The sequence below is a fragment of the Musa acuminata genome, chromosome BXJ3-6 (assembly GCF_036884655.1).
Source record: "Musa acuminata AAA Group cultivar baxijiao chromosome BXJ3-6, Cavendish_Baxijiao_AAA, whole genome shotgun sequence".
NCBI lineage: Eukaryota > Viridiplantae > Streptophyta > Magnoliopsida > Zingiberales > Musaceae > Musa > Musa acuminata.
In genome coordinates this window covers 19,074,029-19,099,785 of record NC_088354.1, presented here as the reverse complement: position 1 = coordinate 19,099,785, position 25,757 = coordinate 19,074,029, and the positions used below count along the sequence as shown (strand labels likewise).

The 25,757-nt window shown below is 34.3% G+C and overlaps 3 protein-coding genes across 7 annotated transcripts; 2 read left to right on the top strand and 1 right to left on the bottom strand.

Moving 5' to 3' along the window:
* Nucleotides 1-5,518: 5,518 nt before the first annotated feature.
* LOC135641202 (B-box zinc finger protein 24-like) lies at nucleotides 5,519-9,375 on the top strand. Of its 4 annotated transcripts, none has more exons than XM_065156396.1 (4): nucleotides 5,519-5,659; nucleotides 5,808-6,100; nucleotides 8,572-8,877; nucleotides 8,963-9,375. In XM_065156396.1, the coding sequence occupies exons 2-4, from the start codon at nucleotides 5,918-5,920 to the stop codon at nucleotides 9,236-9,238; spliced, it is 765 nt and encodes a 254-aa protein (XP_065012468.1). In that variant the 5' UTR covers nucleotides 5,519-5,659; nucleotides 5,808-5,917; the 3' UTR covers nucleotides 9,239-9,375. The 4 variants fall into 4 exon arrangements, with proteins under 4 accessions (XP_065012468.1, XP_065012470.1, XP_065012471.1 ...); XM_065156398.1 differs by having other exon boundaries at nucleotides 5,634-5,706; XM_065156399.1 differs by lacking the exon at nucleotides 5,519-5,659 and adding an exon at nucleotides 5,696-5,712.
* Nucleotides 9,376-10,086: 711 nt separating this feature from the next.
* On the top strand, nucleotides 10,087-11,274 carry LOC135641609 (tetrapyrrole-binding protein, chloroplastic-like). The gene has a single exon (XM_065157120.1). The coding sequence runs from the start codon at nucleotides 10,102-10,104 to the stop codon at nucleotides 11,065-11,067; it is 966 nt and encodes a 321-aa protein (XP_065013192.1). The 5' UTR covers nucleotides 10,087-10,101; the 3' UTR covers nucleotides 11,068-11,274.
* Nucleotides 11,275-11,910: 636 nt separating this feature from the next.
* Nucleotides 11,911-16,718, bottom strand: LOC135584777 (uncharacterized). Of its 2 annotated transcripts, none has more exons than XM_009407286.3 (8): nucleotides 16,533-16,718; nucleotides 16,130-16,304; nucleotides 15,794-15,856; nucleotides 15,533-15,599; nucleotides 15,343-15,443; nucleotides 14,898-14,942; nucleotides 14,320-14,790; nucleotides 11,911-12,316 (listed from the first exon to the last, which is right to left on the bottom strand). In XM_009407286.3, exons 2-8 carry the CDS (start codon nucleotides 16,268-16,270, stop codon nucleotides 12,146-12,148), a joined length of 1,059 nt encoding a protein of 352 aa, XP_009405561.2. In that variant the 5' UTR covers nucleotides 16,271-16,304; nucleotides 16,533-16,718; the 3' UTR covers nucleotides 11,911-12,145. The 2 variants fall into 2 exon arrangements, with proteins under 2 accessions (XP_009405561.2, XP_065011015.1); XM_065154943.1 differs by having other exon boundaries at nucleotides 16,415-16,551.
* Between the last annotated feature and the right edge of the window lie 9,039 nt (nucleotides 16,719-25,757).

Here is a 25,757-nt window from a genome sequence, read left to right as displayed (position 1 = left end):
TCCTCTTGGGGCCTATAAATACCCCTCAATTCTCAGTAGAGAATACAACCTTTGAGAAACAAGAGATTGAGATAAAAGTCTTAGCAAAGTCTTTAGCAAGTTTTTGTTTTCAATAGCTTGAGTGTTCACCTCCCTCTTTCTCTTTGAAAATTTGTAAGAGTGTGAACCACTTGTAAAAGGTTGTAAGAGAGGTATTTGTCCTTTCTCTTCAAAGTGATTTGCTAGTGGAAGTTGGGAGCCTCATTGGAGAAGGCTTCGCCAGTGGATGTAGGTCATTTTGACCGAATCACTTTAAATTGGTGCGTTCATTGAATGTGTGAGTTCTTACTTTTTTGAAACTATTATTTACATAGCAGCAAGTTTTCGGTTTTCATCTTCTCACTTTACTCGAGCTACTTTCTCCAAGTCATTGACGAATTGAAATCTCTACGTATTTACGAAATCATTTTCAAATTTACAAGTTCTAATCCGCTGCACTAATTTACCCCCCCTCTTAGTGCCGCTCCGATCCTAATAATATTTACTCAACCAGAATTTATTCATTTTGTTATTCAATTATAAAATGGTTGGCTTTGGTTTCTTACAGGAGTTTATAGTTTGTGCTAGTACATTGCTATTTTTTGAAATAATATTTGAAATAATCTTTTGGAGCTTAACTTGTCTAACATTCGGAGCTTAACTTTTCTAACATTCGACGATGTATTTTAGGTGACTTTGACTATATTTTACATGGCTTTGATAAATATGGTGGTCATCATTTTCAAACTAACTAATATGTTTGAACTTTTTGGGATTTTACAAAAAAATTATGTTTTAAAGAATTTGGGTTTTTTTAGTTCTAAGTTCACTTGGTGTAATAATCGAAAGGATCATGCATCTATATACATCTTGATAGAGTTTTTGCTAGTCCTCTCTAGATTCATTTATTCTTAGAACGATTAAGTTTCATATTAAACATGAATATGATTAGTACATACTTTTTCGATTTCAAAACTTTTAGTCCGAGTATACTAAAACAATCAATTTGGTTAAATCCAATTAGAGTAACCCTTCAAATAACACTAAAACAATCAATCTCTGTAAGTTGAGAGGTGTTTTTTCATACTAGAACATACACTCAGCTTAGCGATTTAGATTATAATTTAGAGATTCTTTAGATTCATACTAGAACATACACTCAGCTTTTGAATCCTAAATTGAAGAGTTTACCATTTATGATTCTAACCTCTAGTAATTAAATTCTTTGTACAACTGTCAGTTTATCCTCATTAAGCAAATTAATCTTAGATGGTGGGCTAAAGCAAAATGCTTCCGAATAAATGATGGTGATAGAAATGTCAAATACTTATTTAATATTTTAGCTAATCATCATTATAAAAACTTTATTAAAGGTATCTTGAACCCTAGCAGGGGTTGATTCTTGCACTAATAAAATTAATTCCCTAATTTGCTAGTATTACATTGACTTATAGTAATCTCCTCCCTACACCTCAAATTTGCACTAGTTGGTCATGCATCCCCTCCTAGATGTTACAATGGAAGAAGACTATCTCTAATCAAATCATTTACTATAGATGAGATTCACTCTATGGTTTGGTCCTTAGGGATGGGAAAGAGTCTTAGCCCAATAACTTATTTATTGAACTTATTTGAATGTCATTATCCCCTCTCCTTTTAATATTTTTAAATGGTTCCACATGCTTTCATCCCTCTTTGCTGGACCAAAATCATTTTTACTTTTTTATCCCTAAGATAAAAACCCGACTATGATTATTCATTATCGAACTATTACTTTATCTAATGTTAACTATCATATTTTAATTAAGGTTTTTTCTAACCATATGAAACCTTATCTTCATTATCTCATTAGTCCCCACCAAACAATCTTTCTTCCTAATCAAAACATTCATGATAATAAACTAATTGCGCAAGAGGTTGCTCGTACCATTAACTCCTCTAAGGGAAAAAAATATTTAGTCATTGTTAAGATTGACTTAAAAAAAGCTTTTGACCTCTCTTGCGTAGCTATTCTTTGTGTTCTCTCTATTATGAATTTCTCTTATGAACTTCAAAACTAGACCCAAGCTTATATTTCCTCTTCATCTTTTGTCTATTTCATTAGTGGCCATATTTCTTTAACTTTCAATAGTTGATACCGAGTTAAGACAAGAAGACCCTCTCTCTACTTAGTAAATTTTAGCTTAACTTTATACTCAAGATATTGAGTCTAATCATCGTTCTCCCTTTAAGTTTGGCCCTAATTATAGCACTAGTTATTTCATGTGTATCGATGATATCTTTTCATGTTTCGAGGTTGATAAAAAGTCTTACTTGGCCATTCAATCTATTATTATTATTATTATTATTATTATTATTATTATTATTATTATTATTATTATTATTATTATTATTATTATTATTATTATTATTATTATTATTATATATACATATATATACATATATGTATATATACATATATATATATATATACATATACATATATATATACATATATATATATATATATACATATATACATATATATATATATATACATATATATATAGATACATATATATATATACATATATACATATACATATATACATATATACATATATATATATATATGTAAAACTATAACTAAAGAGGCTTAATGTTTCTTAAAATAGAAGAATTATGCGCTACAATCCAATTGATACGACTGACAATAATTTATAGAAACTTCCTATTACTCTAAAAATCCAAATGTTGTGTTGAAAATGACTCTACAAGAGGTTGCCTACTATAAATAGATTTCACTGGCTACACATACAACCCTATTAATCTTGTCCATTATGTCACAATATAATTAAAAGCATTACACACTTTTTTTAATATCCCTATTCAATCAAGTTTGAGATAAATGGTCTCAAGTTCAACCCAATTCCTCCTCAAAGAGTCTTGAAATATTAGTGATTAGCTTCAAGAAAGATCCTCCCTTGACTTTGGGAGTTGAGTCTATCATTACAAATCAATTATGGTTTCTCTTCATTTACAGGAAAATTATCCTCTATATTAGGGACCTGGTTCCAAAAAATTATATTTACCAGCCATTATGTGAGATCCACCCTTCCTAAGGGTAATAGAATGAATAATTAATTTTATATGGGTTAAATAAAGTAAACTATTCCTGGTTGGGTTAAGTTAAACACTGATGTTTGTGATTTGTGATAAAGATGACACTTGCAAAATTGTTGGACAACAATATATACAAAACAAATTATTGCTCTACTGTGAAGCGTACTTTTAGTAGTCCAAATTGAATTTGACACCTCAACTTTTTGCGACTTATTGACCAAAAACTTGATATTCGAACAACAATTAAGTGACATCAAAGTTCTATCTCAATTGATATCATACACAATCAATCTTATACTGCTTTTGCCAATATAATCAATCAATCAGTCAATTGGGGTACGTACATATATTGCCCATATAAATAAATATGCTTTCTTTTCAATTAATCTTAATTCTACACTCTAACCTCCAAAGATTTTTAATGGTCTGACAAAAGTGTTTTTTAAAGGCCACCCTAAAAGAGAATAATACAAACCCAGGAAAGTTTGGTTTCTGTCCGCTGATGGCTGTCTACTAAGAGAGATGATTGCACTTTCACTGTCACAAGGCGCAAGAAGTTCCATCATCTCTCTAATGAAAGCCACAAAGCCAGTGTACAAAAACACATTGTAATGCTGAAGCTCCATCTTGCAGTTGATTCATGGAGATGAGTGGTGGCTCAGAATCCCAACAAGGGCCACTTGGTTTCTTGCAGTGCGCTCGGCATTAGACACCACATGCCAAAGCCAACCGATGCTCTTTAATGCAGAAGCAACAAGAGCCACAAGCACACCTTTCCCGAGTTGCTGAAGGAATTAATTCAAGTGCTTGAATGCATTGCACAAAGTAGTCCTCCAGTTCCTAACCATGCCACGCCCATTGCTCGGTTGACATCTGTCGATCGAGCTGTGGCGAATCCAGATTCCAACTCTTATCCATTCCGTGATTACCAGCAATATGAACATAGTCTCTGCATCACAAGAAGAATGAGCAAGTGAGAAAATGGGAGCAGATTTTTTAGCAGGTCTCATCATCATGTTGCTTTTTCCTTGAGGCAAAGTTTGTTTAATAAGCATTATATATTACTGCAAAAAAATTCCAGTTCCAGTTCGATTGCCATAGTCCAACCATCGGGCAAAATTATTGACATCAAACATGTCACTCACAATGTGTGATGGATGTGCTTTTAATTAGTATTCACTTCATTCATCACTTTACATCTCTTGTGGAAGTTGATGTTTCAGAAAGTCGATATCTGATATATTTATGAGTATTAATGGAGATGGTTATTGTAGTGGTTATTTTGATTTATTGTCATGATTCTTTTTACTCTGTTAGTTCACAAGAGCATTTATGCAAGAATTTTTTTAATAGAGGCTATTAAAATAATTTGACATTTTGAATGAAAGAAAATTCTGTAGTTTTTTAGTTTCCTTATAAATATACCAAAAAAAAAAAATATGTATATCATCAGCCTATTAGGAAAAATCATCAGAGGGCGAGATCCGATAAAACCATATATTTATTTGTTTGCAATCAAGATTTTACTTATAGAGGTAAAATTACATATGATGATCTTAAACCTAACATTAACAAAAACTTATTGTCATGTCCACATTTTTAAAAGAAAATTCTCGAGTTTTTAGTTTCCTTATAAATATAAGAAAAATGATCTTAAAACCTAACATTAACAAAAACTTGTTGTCATGTCATGTCCCTCTCAGACTTCACATATCTAATAAGCTTATGGATATTGCCAATTTAGAGACAGTAAGTAAATGACTCTCCAAGCAGATACCATAATTATTCTCACAATTTTGTTTTCTGCTGACAGTGCCCATGCTTTCCTCCGGTTAATCTCATGGGAATATAATTATCTATTTCAGAGCACTTTGATTTGCACATTCTGCTTAAATAATATCTTGCTTTGATTCCATTCACCTCTCCATTAATCAAGCTTTTAGCTTTTGATTTGAGAGCCCTCCCAATATCATGCAAATTCTAACCCTCTCATCCTTAATTTTGGTCAACCACCAACAGAACACACAAAAAAGGGAAGGAATTCGACTACAAGTATCTTGTCAGTTAAGAAGAGATGAGAAGCAACTTTTCACCACCCAACTACTAAAATTCCTTCCAAGATGGTTTATCCAAAAGCATCTTTGCTGAGAGTGGCTGTGCGGATGATTTCTTCCGACGCAAGTTGTACTGTTCACCATCTGCCGTCATACTTTGCTGTCGGGAGTCCAAACACTGCCAAAGAAAGTGTGGCAAAGCAGCATCAGTAGATACCAATTTTTAATGCACTGTCACAGCCCTTAGCAGCTTCCTGAATCAAGGTGTGGAAGGACAGCATTAGGAGATAGAGATTTCTTGGAAGTCAAAGCAAGAGAGAAGCCACTCCTGGCCACGAGTTCCACAGGCCACCCACAGCCACATCTTGGTAGCCCCCCACTGGCCAAACAGTAGCAGTCATCTTCGACAATGCATCGGAATTATAATGGGTTCTATTCTCTCCATTTGAATCCTTCCTTCCATTCTGATGCTCTCCTGATAAGCGGTATGTCCTCACTGAGCTAGCTTTACGGGAGCCTGCACCTGAGATCAGTTCTTGTTTCTCTCTCGCTCTCTCTCTCTCTCTCTCTCTCTCCGTCAGCTCCCCTGTCTTTGCTGCCTCTGAGGGAGATAACTCTTCTCTGGTTGTGCAGTATGGTGCCTGCTGAGGTGACCTGAAGCCTGAGCAAGAGGAGGAAGAAGACATAGCAGAGAGGTTGGTAGAGAGAGAAGGGAAGAAAGGAAGAGGAAAGAGTGAGGAGGCATGAAGATCCAGTGCGACGTGTGCGAGAAGGCGCCGGCGACGCTGATATGCTGCGCCGACGAGGCCGCCCTTTGCGCCAGCTGCGACGTCGAGATCCACTTGGCGAACAAGCTGGCGAGCAAGCACCAGAGGCTTCGCCTCGACTGCCTCTCCAACAAGCTCCCTCGCTGTGACATCTGCCAAGTACTATACTCAACCGAACACCCCCCCTCCCCTTTTGCCTTGCCTTTCTCCCCTCTCATGCTCTCAGTCATCTCTCTTGCAGCATGAGGTGAGCAACTTAGACAAGGGAGTTCAAATCTTGACATGCTAAAGCTTGACAGTTTATTCTGTAGTTTCAACATTATTCTGAGTCCTTCAAATCATCTATAATAGCATGTAGATCAATTCTTCTCATTTTTGGGGCACCATTACCTCGAAACAGATATCAATCTGGTATTTCTTCATTGCGGTAAACTTGTGATGTCAGAATTGGAACTCTAGTAAATGGATTTGAATCATACAGAAAGAGATATTAGACACAAAACAGAGGGGCCTTCCTATGGTAATCAAGATATTAGCACAATGGTTAATACCACAGCTAAATATATAACTCAAGGTTAGGAGGGTTCAAAATCAATCAAGTAATTATGAAGGAGGACTTTTAATTCATTTGATTCAATGGATACTCACAATAAAGTTATCCATAAGATAAGTGTAGCATTTTCCTAGTTAGATTCGATAAGCTTTCAGAATGGCAGAGTCATCAGGAATATCTTCTTAGTGTTTGAGTGTGGTTCTTATCTCTTCCTTTGGGGAAAATATGCAAGTGGATTTATGGGGCTATAACATGATGTTGCTTATTGAGAGCATAGTCTTTTTTTTTATTCACATTTGAAATGGAGTCTGAAAATTTTGTAGGAATGGTACTGAAACAAAGGTCAAGCACCCACCTACAAGCTAGTTATCAGTGATAGCTTCCTCTGTGCTTGTGGAGTATCAGGATACAAGCATCATATTGCTGTCTATTTGCTTGGTTACAAATTAATTTTTTTTTCATCCTTCTTATTCAAGGAAACATAAGATCTTAGATTAATTAAACCACAGTTTTTTGAATTAATTATATCCATTCAACTAGGTGTTCAATTCAGGGGAAAAAGAACACCTTGATGATTGTCTTAACCAAAGAGGTTTTTACCTTTAGAATATGGGAACTTTTTTTTTATATATAATTTGAAACAAGATGATCACCATATCTTTAAGAGCATTGCTTGCAAGAATGGATCCAAGCTCAATTGGAAGGCCTACCTGCCTAGCATAATCAGCTAACAAATCATCTACTTGATTAGCTTTCTCTGGAGATATGCACAATGGAAAATTTTACACATTTTTCCAGCAAAATATGACATTCCAAAAGTATGTTGGTAATGATCTATGAGATGCTTGCCATTTTATTCAATATTGCAACAAGTTTGTAGGATTCTTTCTCATCGATAGCATCTGGAACATCATGATTAATGATTTGCGCTGGCAGCAAGAATGGAGAAAGCTCCCTAGAGGCCATGTTTTGTTAAGAAAGAAAAAGAAGGCTGAAGAAGATGAAAGAGGAAAAAATCTAAGCAGATTGAAGTCATACGAAGAATTGCATGTCTTTGCTTGAACATTTTTAGCTTAAGGCGTGCAATTTTCGCCATAGGGTCTTCTGAAACAATATTTCTCAAATTATTACTTCAAACCAACATCTTTCCAGCTTCCAACCACATGATATCCTTGTTATGCACCTGATTAGATTCATATTTCTTGGTTCTGTGTCACTTGACTACTTCAATCCTTCTGCCTGAAAGAATTTGAAATGCCAACAATAATACATTTGGTGCTAGATAAAGTTGTGTGCCGAATGCAAAACATACAGTCATGCTGCATGAACAGAAAGCAAAGGGTTTGGCTGAAAAGGAATTGACTGGAAAAAGAATTCCTCTTAAAAATGATCTTAAAGTTCAGTAAGATTCTCGAGTTCTTCAACATGTTTGATTTATGACCATGACACTCATCCGCATATCTTTCTTGTTCTTAGTCTTTACTTATCTAAAACCTTCTCTGCACGTCTGTAAAAAAACGAGCAACATCAGAACTGCATCTATTTAACAGAATTTAGCGGTCGTCGGCCTTTGCTAACCATCTTTTGTCTCTTTTTTAGCAAATTATCTGCACCTAATTTAATCACACAGTTATGGACTGATTAACCCAATGGTGATCAGATGTCATCAGCATTGTGTGTTTCATTTCAGCTCTGGCAAATGAACTGAGGTATCGACCCATCATTCACTCAAGAAATACAAATCTGAGCAAGTCATACCTGCTTGATCATCTCAGTTGATAAAAACACCAGGATTCCAGGGATCATAGGAAATCTCAGGACCTCGGAAAAGCTATTATTAGACTCCCCATATTGACCTTTATCGACCAATGCCACTGCACAGGCAGAATTAAGCAGATGGTCAGCTTATAAAACAAGAATATCACTGTTTGCAAACTAGTAATAGTGAGTAGCAGCAAATTCTGGAAAGATACTACTAGTATCCAAGTAAATATGTACATTGATACACTTCAACAGTATTTAGAGCATGTGATGATGATTCATATCAATTTTTTTGTTGTCTCCATGTATTTTCTAGGAGAAGGCAGCTTTCATATTCTGTGTCGAGGATCGAGCCCTATTTTGCCGGGACTGTGATGAACCCATTCATGTCGCTGGCACCCTTACCGGCAACCACCAGCGTTACCTGGCCACTGGAATCCGTGTGGCTGCAAATGCGATGTGCAACAAGGACTTCAATGACAATACCGAACCACCAAACCAAGGGCCAGCCACACCAGCCGCAAAAGTTCCTGAAACACCACAAACCATTTCATCATTCATGGACTCGGCATGGGCTGCTGATGAGTTCCTTCAACTTTATGACCAAGAAACTGGTTACAAGGTATGAGTTGCTGACACTTGATTGATTCGTAGAACTTCTGATTACTTCACACAAGGTAATCATACTTGGATTCAATACATTGCAGGGGTCTCCTGTAGGATATGAGGAGTTGGATTGGTTTGCAGACATTGGTCTTTTCCATGACCAACTGCCCAAGGCGACCCAAACAGCAGCTCAAGTCCCTGAGCTCCCCACCACACAAGCAAGCAACACAGGCTTCTACAGAGCCAACAAATTCCCTGTTCCACAAGCTAGTGATACAGGATTCTACAGAGGCAACAAGTGTGGCACTTTGTTTAAGAAGCCTAGGCTTGAGATATCTGATGAGGAGGAGTACTTCACTGTCCCTGATCTTGGATAGTTCTTCGGTGTTGCATAAGCCTATCGTATAATACTAGTGATTTGAATGACTATATAAAGACAGAGAAAACAGAGACAGGAGAAGGACATAAATATTTCAACAATTTCTGAAGAAAATGTGGATAGATTTATGATTCAGTTGACTCCAGAACAGTATATTTTAGCTTGATTTGCATGTTTGTCTAGGAAGTGAATACATTTGGTTGCATAAGCCTATCGTATAATTCTCCTAAGTAGCTTATACTCATTCAACAGCTACTATTTTTATTCTTTGAAAAACTATCTCAAGAGACAAATCATGAGAATGATCTGTGTCTAACCCAATCGATAAAGCCACTTGCAGCAGGTGAGCAAGAAACCTCACAAGCATGATTGCAAATTTATCCCAAATTTATGGAGGATTATAATGATTGTAGACTTAATCATCAACACCCAAATTATAAAGTTGACTGATTAAATGTGACAGTATTTGCTGGTATAATATCCCATCAATGTTGCCTTCAGTCTTCTTTCAGCTTGAGTATCTTGAAAACCTAAGCATCTGTTAAACATGCACCAACAATTAGCAACTTGTGAATTAAAATGCTGCGTAAGAATAACTAAATAAGAATCAAATGAGGCTAAGAAATCACATAAAGTGAAATTTTCCAAAGTGAATCAAAATACCAAACACAGCATATTTCAATTCCTTTGAATTATGAGACAAGCTTAGAATCATCAGACAAGGGGTTAGAGACTAGCATCTAATAGAGTTCTCTTGGCTTGCTCAGAGAGTTTGATGTTAGAAAAGAATAAATAAATTCATAGAGAAGTTATATTTTAAGGCAAAAAGAATCAATTGTAAATAATTCTAAAGATGGCCTCATGCCCACCAACATCTCGCGCGGAGATTGTATCGTACCTCACCCATTCCCAACCAATCACAGCTCACCTTACATATCTCCTGGATATGATATACCTTGGTCATCTTCTCATTCCTCTCTGCCACCCTCTTCTCGCTCTTTCCCAACCATTCCTTGTCCTCTCTCTCTCTCTCTCTCTCTCTCTCTCTCTCCCATGGCCAGTACCTCTCTCCAGTCCCTCCATCAATCCATTCTCCGCCACCACAACCACCATCAACATTACTTCACCTCGTCTCCTGGCTCTATCTTCTTCAAACCAAGCAAATCCTACAGACTCTTCTCCAACGTCCCCTGCTCCTCCTCCCCCCCGAGCACCACCTCATCCAGTACTGTAGCACCGGCCGGCGTCTCCTCCTCCGCGCCACTCGACGCCCTCGCGAACTACCTGTCGACGAGCGACTTCCGCCAGGCGGACGAGGAGACGCGCCGCCTACTCATCGCCCTCGGTGGCGAGGCCGCACAGAAGCGCGGGTACGTGTTCTTCTCGGAGGTGCAGTTCATAGAGGCCGCCGACCTGCAGGCGATCGACCGGCTGTGGCGGCAGCACAGCGGCGGCCGCTTCGGGTACGCCGTGCAGCGGCGGGTGTGGGAGAAGTCGGGCCGTGACTTCACGCGCTTCTTTATCAGGGTGGGGTGGATGAGGCGGCTGGACACGGAGGTGGAACAGTACGGATACAGGTCCTTCCCCGGCGAGTTCATGTGGGAGTTCAAGGACGACACACCGGAGGGGCACCTCCCTCTCACCAACGCTCTCAGGGGGACTCAGCTTCTCCGCAGCATACTAACACACCCAGCCTTCGAGGAGATCATAGAGGAAGGGAGGGAGAAGAGTGAGGAAGAAGGAAGGATGGCTGTGGAAGAGAAGGGGAAGGAGCAGCCAAAGCTACTGGGTGGCAAGAGGGTCTTCGAACCCGACTATTCCTTTTGAGCTTAATTCCCTTTTGGATTTCGGTTGGTGATTCAAAAGCTGCTTAAAATTACTATATGTGTTTTTTTTTGTTGATGTTTAGACTCTTACTATGTAAAACAAATTTGATGTTAATGTGTTGCAGCCACAATATTTATTATGTCACAGTAAAATTAGGCCATTTGTTACATATATACACCAAAGTAGTATGATCGGTGTTTTACTTCAGATTTCTTTTTCTCCTGTTTCTAGTTATTCTCCTTTAGATTCTTCACCATCATCATCATCTTCTTATTCTTCTTCAGACTGACTGATGTTAAAAAGTAAATAGAAGTTTATAAATTGATTGGAAGGCCATAAAATGATGAAACAAAAAAAAGTGTACGAGGTTGGATTGGCTATGGATTGCTACATGGCCCTGCAGGTTCCGAGTTAATTAAGTTGTTTCACACCCATTTCTCTTCTCAGGTGTACCAAAGATGGTGGAAATGCTGCAGCAGATCGAAGCACAATGTTTGATATCATCTTTTAGAATATAACATGGAAGGCTTGTAATATTATTATTATTATTATTATTATTTTACCAGAAAGCAACATTAATTTGCCTTAAATTCCACTCCAGTTGATGCCATAACATGACTTTCCACCCACAAAGACTTAAACTACAAAAAATCACCATTCTGTAGCAAAGGCATTTACCAAGAATCATAATTGATTTTGATCTTTCTCACAAATCATCTATCAACAGTCATAGGATTTGGCACTTTGGTTGTAATCCTTTGTCGTAAAATTCATCTGACTGATATTACAGAATGACAAATTATAGTACTCATGCAATCCTTTGACATAAAATTCATCAATCAATGCACAAAATGAAGTCTTTAAGTATATATTGATCATGAATGAATGAATCATTGTGTACGTATCAACTACAAAATGGTAGCACTCCAGCCTTTGAGCAAGCTCAGAGGTCCAATATTTCTGAACGTTTTTTCAAAAATAAATAAATAAATAAATAAACAGACATGAGATGTACATTGTGGCTTAATGCCAATCAGATGATAATAACTACAACAATATATTCCAACGTTAAATATGCTCAGTTGAAAAAGAATTTCCAGATCTCCCTCTCTGACGTTCTGGAAACCATGTGGACACTAAAAATGTTGTCCTCATGCACCATAGCTTTTAGTTGTCGCGCTACACCGTTAGGACCTACAAATTTTTTCTTCACAGCCAAATACGACACTCCATATGGTGGTCGCAGACACTGCACAGAAAGAATTTAGCCAGTTTTAGTCCACAATTCTTGACTACGAAACATGGATACTTCAGATTGCTTATTGAATCTGTATCGCTTGTACAATAATTCTTGAATACAAGCCAGATACTTCTTGGAAGTATATGATTTTTTTTAATTATTATTAAAAATAACAAAAACATTTAGGACCCAGTATATTTCTTGACATAATGCCCACAAGGAGGAAAAATTGACTTTCAAATTTCACATTCTACCATGCAATCACTGCAATTCTATATATTAACCAATGACTGTCGTACTGCCCATACGAAACAAAACAAGTGGTACATGTCTGACCAACCACCGGTGTGCGAACCAGCCTGTTTTGGGCAGCAGGCAGGAAGCAGGGGTGTAGGTGGTACACCCCTTGCATCGCTCTATACGGTCAATACTTGACCAGCACCAACTTGTATCGGTTGGTAACAATCGGATTCCAATCATACCGGTTCAATAGTTCAAGTCAATTGTGATCCAATGATCAATTTGACCATTGTTAGAGCTTTTGATATAAAAGCTCACTTTCTCCCTTTCTCAATTAAACATTCTAAATACTCCCTCGTTCTTACTCTTTCGCACTCTCTCAATTAAACATCCTAGTCCATGATTAGAGCTCATAAAAAACTTTAGAAGCTTCAGTTGGAAGGATTTTAATTAGAGAGATTCAAATGCATTATTTGGTGGAAGTTCTTACCAATTTAAAAGTATTTATGCTCTTTAGTTTATCTTTTGATATAATTAGATCCTCCTTATATTATGCTAAGATAGATGTATAGAGTTATTAGAAAAGATAAAAAAAAATATTTTTATTCATGAATAATTAAATATAGTTTCGATGGAGGATAAAATGATAGAGAATCGTTTAAGATGATATGAACATGTGCTTAGGAAGCTTACAGATATGGTAACCAGAGGTGGAATGATTAATATTAATGGTACGATAAAGAAAGACCTAAGAAGACTTTAATAGAAACTATAAATAAAGATTTAAGTCTTTTAAACTTAACTAAACATATGATTTTTTATATATCTCAATGGCGGTAAAAAAATCTATGTAGCCGACCCCAAATAGTTAGGACTTGTGACCTTATTGTTGTTGTAGACCCTTATTAGTGTCTTATTATGAATAATTGGTTGATTAATGTATTTCTCCTAATATTAGATTCAAATAAGTCTATTATCATACTTTTAGGCTCAAATTAGGGCTAATTTTGCCTGATCACAGCTAGTTGATGGTGGGTAATTTGAGGTCATCATCTTTCCTTAGTTTAGGCACTATTAAAATCATTATCTTACTTTTAAGACCGATTTAGGGTAATTAGGCCTAATCACAGCATGTTAAGCATGATTACTATATCTCTCTTAAATCTAGGCTTAATTAGATCCATTATCTTACTTTTAGAACCAATTTATTATAACTAGGTCTAATCATCATGTAGATTCATTATCTTACTTTTAGGGTCAATTTGAAATAATTAGGCCTAAAAAACCTATAATTACTTACCAGTCATGAATCATTTGCACCTTATTCTTATTGAGATTGAATTATAATTACATTAAAATTAGAATAAAGAGGGGTTAAAAGAAGGTTTTTTTATTTTTCAGTCAGTTTTGGCTATTTTCTGGCCAATTTTCCAAAAACCGGTATGAACTGGTCCAGTCCAGGACCAGCACAGCCAGTCGGCACGAGACAATGAACCTAGATATTAACTTTCACAAGTTAGTCATTAGTGAGTCTGAAAAATGACTATGGACAACATAACATGACAGATTCTGCATAAAGAAGGCTCAAAGTCTATGGGGGGTAATTAAAGCAAGTTTTAGAGACTGTTTCACGAGTTCCAAACAAGATTATAATGATCTGGAGAGAACCGGCTAATTTTTATACATTTCTTATCATATTGGTTTACCAGGAATCTCATGCACATTTGATACCAACGAAAATTTTCAAGACTACGAAGAAAAATTCAGCTAACCTTTGTCATCAGGGCATATAGCTTCCTCAGGGAGGTTACTGAATGAGGGATCTCAGTAATCAAAATGACGTCATAGCCTCCATCTCCTGGGTCTGTCTTACTTGCCCTTTCCCAGGCACGGCTTCCAGAGAGCTTCCTTGACCGCCTGGAGCTAGTTTCCTGAGCAATCACACTTCCCTCCTGACTGCTACATGCATCAATGTAGTCATCCTCAGAGAGGCTATGGCTAGCCCCACTTGCCAACTCGAAACCATCTACCCTCACCACAGATAGGACACTGGGAAGCTCCTCCCAGTCCCCAGCATAAAAGTGGACATCAGAAGTCAAATGCTGTCGAGATGGAGTAAGGGGACTCTCTGATTGGCGACTCTGCTTGTCCTTGGCCTGCTCAATATTTGCAAGGACATTGGGTATGGTTGTGCATCTGATGGTTTCAGCATTGAGATCGTGAAAATGAACTGTCGAAGCACCCTGTGACAAGTTTGCATGACAAATTAGACCACTACAATATGATGCAGGATGATATGAACTTGGATATGTGAATTTGAGCATCTTAGTCGTTAAAGGCATATGGATACCTTGAGGCAAGCAAAAGTCCCAGCTATCCCATAACCGCAACCAAGCTGCAGCAATTATCAACAAAAATTAGAACTATACTATTTCATCTGCAGCAAAAGAACAATCAAATATCTTGAAGTCATCTATCAACGAATAAAGTCAACAACATCTAACTTCCAAAGCATGTACATGAGAATTAAAATTATCAACATAAAAATGACATGTGGATTTTGTTAATATTGGGAATGAGATGATGTTTTAATATCATAATGTTCAACATTAGAATTAAATCATGACATGTGAAGAAGGATCATTGAAGCTTGTTAAAGCATTCTGGTATAGACTGCAACATTTTTTTCTAACTTAGTCAGCATCAAGCGGTATATAATATTTGACAAACTAATCAAAAGCTAAAGGCTGATAGATTGAGAATAAAAAGGACAGGGACTCCTAAAATGTAGGTACCTCTAAAACCCTTTTGCCTCTAAAACTCAGCAGCCCATCACGAATCTCAAGCTTGACACTGTTGACAAGATCGGTTGAGCTCTCCCAAGATTTCAGAGATCCTGCAGCATGAGAAGGTAAACCTATATGTAAATTTATATGAAAAATTTATATGAAAAATACAAAAATCTCTTAGATCTTATGTACTCACCATCAGATTTGGATGAAGCCATCTCCGAATTTGAAAACCCAATCACATCAGACAACCTAACCCTTCCCTGGGGCGTAAATAATAAAAATTAACACATAAACGTTGAAGGAAGAAGAACATAGCACACAGCAAGGTCCATTGATGGGATCACAAGTTTGCCGGATTCCTTTTGGAACAAAAGGCGATGATCCATTCAGAATCTGGTTGTCGAGGTTAAATCAGAAATTATGTAAAAATAAATAACAAATTTGGCGCATGTACCTTAAAAATTTTGAGACCTTGCAGATCAACATTTTCTCCAGCATACTTGTATGGATGAGCATTCTGTGAAACAACCATGGCAAAAAAATGAGGAATTGTACATAAACCCTATTTTGGAGGGCTTGTTCATCACAAGAACAATATACGGTCGCATATCTGTTAGACGTTAATAATTCATGCACATAGCAGAACACTTGACCAAATCGAAATTATATGATCAAAAGGAAAATCACACAAATGATGGTCTGTGCACAAACTAAACTGAGTTGATTTCTGCAAATACATCAAGCACTTGACACTTCATAAACAAAGCGAAGAAGTTGAAATGGTAAATACCTTGGAAGGAAGAATCTCGATGGCTGGTGAGGGAAGATGCAAATCCCTTTCAGAGACCAGGGAAACATCCGCCTTCAAACTGGCCTTGTCACGAGGCACCAACGCCGGCAAGCACTGCGCAAGAAGCGACGGTGACCTCATTTGTCCTTCTATCTCTCAGTATCTGGTAATGGAACTGCCAATGCCAGAAGATGCATCAGAAATGGATCAAAGCACACGCTAAAAGTACTACTAATGAAATCATCAATTCCACAGATCAAGAAGAAAAAGGGCTAAGAATCCTACACTCTAGTTGAAATTATTCTCAAATTCGTCCGTCAACTCAAAGATAGGATCTTTCAAGCTCCGAGAACATTAACAGCAAAACCCAATCCCGAGAAGAACAGGATCAAGAAAACGATACCTTGATGGGTAGAAGCCGTCAGGTGGAAGCGGGGATCGGAACACCTTGGGACCGTCAATTAAAGCCGCGGACGCGAGAGATGGCGGCAGCTTCAGCGAAGAATCCGACCCCTGCCTCAATTCGTCCCACCAAGTCCGCCAGCGGACCGACATCGAAGTCAAAAGAGCACAACTTTCCTTTACGGAGATCGGGCGACAAAAGGAGAGAAGGTTCGGACGCACAGTCGGCCAAGTCTTTGACCGCGGAGGGATCCTTTTCGTTATTCCGAGAATACCCCTATACCACGAAAGATACGTCTTGGACAAGCACGGCGAAGGGTGCGAGGTTGGTAAACAACGTGACTTCACGTGTGCCATGCTACCCGAACGGGTTACCTTTCTTTGTTGTCGGTTGGACGTACGTTTCAGGGCGGGGATAGTCTGTGGGTCCCATATACTTTCTCTCTAGGTGTAAAACCAGGGAAAGTTGGATTTGTCCTACCACGTGTCACGATGATTCTAATTGGGATCAATAGCTTTGTGAACAATATTCTTTTTTTCTTTCCAAGTAATGCCTGCCATAAACAAAACATGGATAGTTGAAGGATAGAAGAATAATGGATTGATTGATGTCCCTAATAGATAGCTTTTGAGAACATATTTGAAATATGTATTATAAATTTAATATATATGTTAAATAAAAATTAATATTTAATATTTAAAATTATAATTGATTTTAATGTTATATTGTAAATATTAAGTGCTGGGAATATCAAATTCTTAAAGTACCTTATGATGTCATCTTGAATCACAAAGTTATCAACATGATATTATAGTAAGAAACCAATATCATCTATATTTTTTAAAAGTTAAATTTTTTTTATTTATTTTTCAAAATTATTTTATATTTATTTATATGATTATATTATTTATTTATTTATTATATATCTAGGTAATTTAAATTTTTTTGTAAGATAATATACATTCATTCATTCAATTATGTACTTTATTTATTTACTTATTAATTTAAATAAAAATATTTATTTATTTTTGAATAAATATTAAAATTATCAGAAGAATAAATTTATCATATATTGTTCAATGAAGTTTTGAAATATAATTTAACTAAACAATAATTACATCAATGTATATTTAAAATACTCAAGATATCGATAATTACACACTTATTCAAATCTTTTTCTCTAAATACATATTAAAAATATAAATATATTCCAAATACAATTTAATTGATACATTCTTCCAAACATAGGGCATAATAGTCATTTCATGTGATCAAATTGAACACGTTGTGATGAGGACAAATTACTCTCGGATACAATTTTTCCCCACGCTGGTCAAAATGTTCTCTTCCACGCATCCACTAATGGTTCCATAGTCAACACCCAATCCCATAAATCTTAGGACATTCCTTCGCCCTAAAGATTGCAATAGATTTTGGCTAAGAAAGTCTCCATAGTAGACATTCTCTCAAATTCCAAAAGTCCACACCAACCATTGGGAAAAAACAAGCCTTGAGTCATTTCTTCGACCTACAAAGGTTATGATTAGATTAAGAACATTAAAATAAATTCATCAATTTTTAGCCTATGTTTTATATATACATACATATATATACATATATATATATATATATATATACATGTACATATATATACATATACATATATATATACACTCATATTTTACCGATTTCTTAAGAAAATAATCATATTTTATGTTTTTCTCAAAATAACCCTTAAAAGTTTTCTCATCAATATTTTTGCTCTTTTTTTTTTAACTATTACATTGTTTTCATTTGGCTAGTTTATAATATTTTTCTAATAATATTTATAATATTTTATTGATGTATTGAAAATACTATAAACATTATTAAAGAATTGTAAGTGATATCATATTGTTTTTTTTTTATTTTCATTGCTCATGGACTATTACAATATCATATTTTTTAAATTTGTAGTTAGTCTAGTTAAGGTTATAAATCTATTTATATTATATACAATATTTTCAAAAAGGTTTTACAGTATTTTTACAGTCAAAACACTATAAAAGGCCAAAACCATCATAGCAAACCAAAACACTAAAATATTTGGAAGATAGTTTGAGTTTTTTTTTTTTGTGTGTGTGTGTGTGTATATATATATATATATAGTGAAGTTGTTTGACTTTGGACAACGTTAGGTCAAAATCACTAATGTATTTTTGAATTGCAATGAACTTAAATGTATTTTTTATTTATAACAAGAAAGAAATATTCATATGACAACATTAGCAATAATTGACTCATGGCGTATCCCAAATTCAAAATCCAAAGTTCTCAAACAATTCAAACATTATAAAGTGAGTTTTAATTAAACAAGGAGAATATTTAAATGATGAGAAACTCGAGATTAATGAGTCAAACAACGCCACCAAAGTGACATGTTTCGATCATCTACTTCCAAAGAGAACAACAGGTGGAGTTGTTTGACTTTGAACAGCTTTATGTCAAAATCACTACAAATTGTAATGCTCAGCTCTTCCATTATTCAAAACTGGCAGGAATAATCGGAGGAACTAAATCAGAAGAATTTGTCAAACTATGTTGTCATCCAACACATCAAGGAGTTGGTGACAACATAATTAACTAAAATGATGTTAGAACATTAGTTAGAATAATGTTTATATTGTATATATATGAGCATCCCAATGCAAACTTTACATGAAAAATACAGGGAAAGTAAATGCAAAAATAAATAATTTTCAATTGTATCTATATACGTGGTCCATTATTTTATGTTTTATTAGGAAGAAAAACTTGTATCCAAGATTTCTGTATTTATCCTCTAAATTTAAGTATTTCATGTACATTCTTACGAATATCATTGTGACGAATCCCAATCTTTTAAGTTAACAAGGATGGAGTTTTCTTGAATAGATGTTAAAGGGTGGGATATATGTATATATATATATTAAATCAAACTTCAAATGTAAAATATGCCATTTAGGAACTCTGAAAGGATAGATATGTAGAAACCAATGAGTAGGTCAGTCAAACTCCATGATCACATCAAGACATAATAAACCCATCTCACCCCAGAGATGGGTGACATGAGAAGAGATGTGAATTCGATTTGAGGGAGAGTAGTTGAAAGCTTGGAAAATTAGTCCACAAGAACATTGGAGAAGACCACCTAACAAGATGGTGGATGATGATGGTTGACCTTCTTGTAGAATCTGACGTACGTTATATGTGGAACATATTTAGATTAGTCAAACTAACCCCCCACTTGTAGAAGGGATAAAGAATTAATACTCGTATTTCGTGCTGATGATGAATCCCGTGATGCAATCGCTCATCATATCATTTGCCCGAGAGTTTGAAAGTGCACTTTTATGTGCCAACGTTGTTTTCACATCTTTCACCATATTGCATAATTTGTGATGAGAAGAAAGCTACTAAGCTTGATGGTTATCACATATGGGGAGGTCAAATCCACTTATGATGTGTATATGAACTTATACCAACACATATCTACTGATCGATTTTAGCAGGAGAGGTCAAAAACACTTTTAATTTTGTTAAACCATTCCAAAAACCTTGGATTGACTATATATATATATATATATTGATGATGATTGATCAGGAAAATATTTATTTTTTGTGTATTTCCCGGTACTCCCATTTTTGTTATTCCTGATCCATGACCTCCTTTTCGAAAATACTAGAATTACCATTCAAAAAGCTACAGCAAATGTTTCCCATCGATTTTGGGAACCGATCGAAGGACCGTCGATCAGTTCATATGAATGGATCGGTGGATTTGGTCCAATGTCAATGGTTTTGATAAAACGATATCAGTTCATATGGTTAAGGAAATCTCTCTATTATCAGGTTTAGCCTCAAAAACTATTTAGGATTCAACTTTCTTCTTTTCCATCTTTTACTTTATAAAAAAAAGATCATCAACCAAAGAAACTCTTGCACTCCTCTCTTGTTTGGAAATTTTATTATTTGAAAGTGTTTTTCACATGTGTTCATAGTTTTGTGGGTTTTTAAACCCTCCAATTTAAGAGACTTTTATTGTTACAGATGCAAGTAATATTCATTCTACTTTAGCTTTTTCATCAAGTTATCTCCTTTTTTTTAAAAGATCGTTAAAAATTGTGTATGTCTAATGACTTTCAAGTTTTTACAGTGTTTTTGTGTTTAGTTTGCAATTTTTCTGAACAAAAGAAGAATTCGATAAAGTTTAATTTTAAAAAGATTCTATAAAGGCTAAATCATTCATTTATTTTGGAAGCATATTTTATATAATCAACAACAGTAGAATACACTAATCATAACTTCTTAATGCATGAACTGGAATGAAAGTAAGTGTAGACACTCATGAACTGTAATTGTTTACATGTTATCATGAACAGAAGTAAAATTTTTACAGTGTTTTTTTTATATTTGTGTTATAGTGTTTTTATAAAAACAAATCAAAATACTTTTAAATGCTTTATAAAAACATTATAACCATATACTTGAATCACATTGTTAGAATCTAGGATGCAAATGATGTCCTATTATGTGATCCTTATAGTGTTTTAGAAATAAAAATACTTTAAACACTATAACAAAATATTTTTTATCATTTTTTTAATGCATGATGCAAATAATATCCTAGTACAATTGTGTGTATGGAATGCAATGTAATGAATGTACAAATTACAAAAAAATATTACTTGCATAATATTTTTATATGAATTTTATTGTGTTTAAGAAATTCGAATCAAAACACTATAAATACTTCATAAAAATACTATAACGAAATATGTTTATTATTTTTCTTGGAATACATGATGCAAATGATGTCATAGTACAACTGTGTACATAGAATTTAGTGTAACGAATATAAGAATTATTGATAATATTATTATATATATATATATATATATATATATATATATATATATATATATATAGTATTTTTTATGAGCTTTCTGGACATTTGGAGGTTATATTAGGAGTCTTAGGATTAATGCAAGATCTATGACAAATATATATTTTTTAACAGAGATGACAAGAAAAAAAATCGTAAAAATAGTTCGAGTTATTTTGAGAAGCATATAAAGAAATCAAAAGAAAAGAGTAGGTTTTTTTTGGAGTTTTACCTCATATAAATTTGAAGTCTAGACATTCTCACAGTTATAGTGAACATTGATAATAAAACATATTTGTGTGGTTGATTTTAGCTATTTGGAACCCCATGCTCCATATTTGTTTTATGCGATCATTAGCTATAAAAAGTTTGAATCCATATTTGTTTTATGATTTTTTTTTCGACAAACACATACGAGAAAAAATATGTGAAAAATATATTTCCGACATGAAGCAAACAAAATTAGATTTGACATGAAGACGAAGAAGAAGAAAGGCTTAGGATGATTCTAGGCCGCAATGGTTGTTCGTGTAGATTGCCGCCAACTTAAGCAATTGTCGTATGCAAATTTTTAGACATCAGTGTTGATTTACTAAAATACTAGCATTTTTGAGTTGTATTGTAGTATTTTAATGTGATTGACATTTAACAAAACACTATATTACATATACTATAAAACATTGTAAAACCTTACTTACTGTGAAACACACATTTAATAAAACACTATTATCATATTACTAAAGTACTGTAAAACCTTAAGTGTGCAAAAAGAGATATTTAACAAAACACTATATGACATTTCTAAAACACTCACTGTAAAACCTTATTGTGTAAAACAGACATTTAACAAATCACTATAAAATTTTACTGTATATAATGGACATTGAACAAAAATACTGTATCATTTATACCAAACTTTTACTTTGTAGAATAGACATTTAACAAAACACTAACTATATCACATTACTAAAATATTGTAAAACTTTACTGTATAAAATAGATATTTAACAAAACACTGTATACTATAAAATCTTATTGTGTTGAATGGACATTTAACAAAATACTGTAAAACTTTATTGTGTATAATAGACATTGAATAAAATATTATATCACATATACTAAAATACTATGAAACCTTACTGTGCAAAATAGAAATTTTAATAAAACACTATATCACATTACTAAAACACTGTTTTGCGTAAAACAGATATTTAACAAAAACATTATTGTATCACATTACTAAACCAGTGTAAAATCTTACTGTGTAAAATAACCATTCAAGAAAGAAAACACTATATAAAATACAGAAAAACACTATAAAATTTTACTGTTTAAAATAAATATTAACAAAAATACAATAAACACTATATCACGTCAAAAACACAAAAGACAACTATATCACTGACAGTTTAACCATATCAATATTTTTCTTTTTTTGGACAATATTAACATTGATTTTTTTTATGCCAATAGTTTGGATAAGGACGAGAGAAATAGGTGTTTGCTGCACTCATAATCAATAATTGATTGTACAATGTCCAGTCGATACCGATACATGTTTTGCTTGTCGCATATCTAAAGATAGACCATAGATCAGTGCATCAATGAACTTCATAACAAAAAATAACACCATAATTATTACCGTCAAACAAAGCCAGAGAGCATGCAAGTGATATGAAACATACAACTACATTTTAAACAAAACCCATGAAGACTCACGATGCATATTACTTGAGACATTTCATCTCTTTTATTTTTCATTCGACAAATGAATAATGTGTGGCGACATACTTGTTGAGACATCTTAGTTGATTAGTAGTTATATCTATGATAATTTTCTTCTATTAGTAATGTGTTGCGATGTATTTTTTGAAATATTATAATTTCACTTAGGACACATGAAAAGTTCACTTACCGCTTTCTTGAATACAGTCTAGTATTTCTTGACAATTCAAGGTGCCAGTGATAATGTGTGTTAAGGGGCACAAACATCAAATTGATTAGTCCATCATAATTAATTTTATAGCTTAGGTTGAATATCCAAGTCCCTACTTACTGATAATACTCTTGCATTAAAATATAGTAATCAAATTAATTAAATAATATTAAAAATATATAATAACCTTACTAATAGTAATAGGATATTACCTAAAAATTAGTGTACATAATAATACTCGAAACAATTGATGCGTTGGACTTAGTAGCAGCCTTCGATATTAGGATGGTAGAATTTCTTAATTACGCCTCTAAGATGTCTAAATGAAAGATAGATCTTCTTGTCATCCTAAATATAATAACTAGAAATACTATTAATTTATAAATAAGATAGCATATTCCATGAATCAATTAACTACTCACTCACGATGAATAGAAACAATGAAACATTTGTTGATAAATAAAATTTAAGCTAAAATTGATAATAATGTCATTGAACATGTAATCGATAAGAACTCAAACTCTATAGATAAAACTCATGATAAATACTTCAAATTGAATATTATCATCATGACTTCCTCCTTGTCATACGTTCGAAGAAAGACATCAATTAATAAGCTACAAATAAAATATTATCACCGAATCAAATAGATATGCCGCTATAAGTGAGCCACAATCGATCTTCATCCATTTGCTCAATTTATTCAATTACATCACTTATTGTTGTTAATTTATCTCCCTCCCACAATATTGCAGAATATCTAAGTCGGTCTTTTTCTTTTGAACTCCAAATAATCTGTATTGTCTGAATACCAACTTGCATGAGCTACCTGGTTTATTACAGACTTTTAATTGCTCTCTCTCTCTCTCTCTCTGATAGTTGGACTTCATACCTTTCGACATAGCTTTGAGCTTTTTAACATTTAAACTCAATCGGACACTTTACAGACCAAATTCGATGTCAATCTGTCCCCTCTAGACACGTTATATTTGTATAACTTAGTAATGGTAAGTTTGACTCTCTTAAAAGTGCAGTTTATATTTGCATTGGGACCATTTACACGCCTAAGATGTGCACATCTTTAATCTTCTTATGCGCGGGCAGGCTTTCCAGCAGTTCACCGGAATAAAAATACAGCTATGTATTGCAGCCCTACGATAGATAGTCCAGATGGCTGGTTTCTGTGGCAGGCGCCGATTAGCACTCACCAGTTTGACAGGCATCGATCGTTGTTTCACTTCTCAGACTCTCCAGGGTATTATTCTTTTTGCAGTCATCTTGGCTGCAATCCCTTCATGTCCCTTGTGGCACCGGCTTAGGATGGATTGCTATTTTCCATTGGTTTCTTCTCTTCAGGAACGAGTCCTATTCCATGGGCAGTGAACTCGGAGATATATCCTGAGGCCTATCGTGGCATTTATGGAGGCATGTTCCGCCTGCCTCCATAAATTGTTTCGTTAAACATTCCTCTCGATCGTTGCAGTTTGTGGGGACAGCGGGAACCTTCTTCGTTATCGTCGGCGGCGTGGCTGTGGTGGCAATTGTTTTCGTAATAGCTAGCCTACTAGTCTAAGAAGGCTTCAGCTTGGCATGTTGTGCTTTTAAATGTACTTTTCATTACCTACTTAGAATAACAACACTATTGTCGAAGATTACAATAGCACCTATACCTTCACCCAATAGCAAACCGAGGGTGAGCTTCAAAATACATTTAAAATATGTATTGGGGCCCAATATTGCTCAAATATAAATTAGTATTTTGTTTTTTTGTTTTTTTTAATCTGAAACTACTCAAATACTAAATACTAGTATTATTAGCATTTCAACATTTGTAGGATGTTAGTTTTTTTTTTTTTTTTATTTGAAAGTATCTTATGATTTTATTTAAAATTATAATATTGTCAAAATAATTTAGTAAGATTTATAATCTCTATAAGATGAATTTTTATTTATTTTAAAAAAAAAATATATTTTTTTATATGCTTATATTTTTATTTATTATATATTTGAACCATACAATTTTTTTTTATCAAATTACATTTATTTATTTATTATTTATTTTATTTATTTAAATAAAAAAATATATTAAAAATATTAGAAGAATAAATTTATCACAATATTGAATTAATTTTTGTGATATAATTTTACTAAACAACACTACCTCAAAACATATTTAAAAAAATAATATTCATCTATTTTTATCCAACGATCAAAGTTTTTCACAACTATACATTCACTGAGCTTTTTCATCCAACTACATAATAAAAATACAAACATGATCCAAACCTAAGTTTTAGGTAGCATTGTTGCTTGAAATGTTTCCTTTACCATAATCTGCTGCTGTACTTCCATGACATAATAGATTCCACAACACCACCCGGATCAG

Excerpts from the sequence above, each read along its gene's own strand:
- LOC135641202 (XM_065156396.1), top strand. The coding sequence starts at position 5,918 with ATGAAGATCCAGTGCGACGTGTGCGAGAAGGCGCCGGCGACGCTGATA. Across the intron at positions 6,101-8,571 it reads CTCGCTGTGACATCTGCCAA|GAGAAGGCAGCTTTCATATT; the intron begins GTACTATACTCA and ends TGTATTTTCTAG. Across the intron at positions 8,878-8,962 it reads ACCAAGAAACTGGTTACAAG|GGGTCTCCTGTAGGATATGA; the intron begins GTATGAGTTGCT and ends AATACATTGCAG.
- LOC135641609 (XM_065157120.1), top strand. The coding sequence starts at position 10,102 with ATGCCCACCAACATCTCGCGCGGAGATTGTATCGTACCTCACCCATTC.
- LOC135584777 (XM_009407286.3), bottom strand. The coding sequence starts at position 16,270 with ATGAGGTCACCGTCGCTTCTTGCGCAGTGCTTGCCGGCGTTGGTGCCT. Across the intron at positions 15,444-15,532 it reads GGCTTCATCCAAATCTGATG|GATCTCTGAAATCTTGGGAG; the intron begins GTGAGTACATAA and ends CTCATGCTGCAG. Across the intron at positions 14,791-14,897 it reads GGACTTTTGCTTGCCTCAAG|GGTGCTTCGACAGTTCATTT; the intron begins GTATCCATATGC and ends AACTTGTCACAG.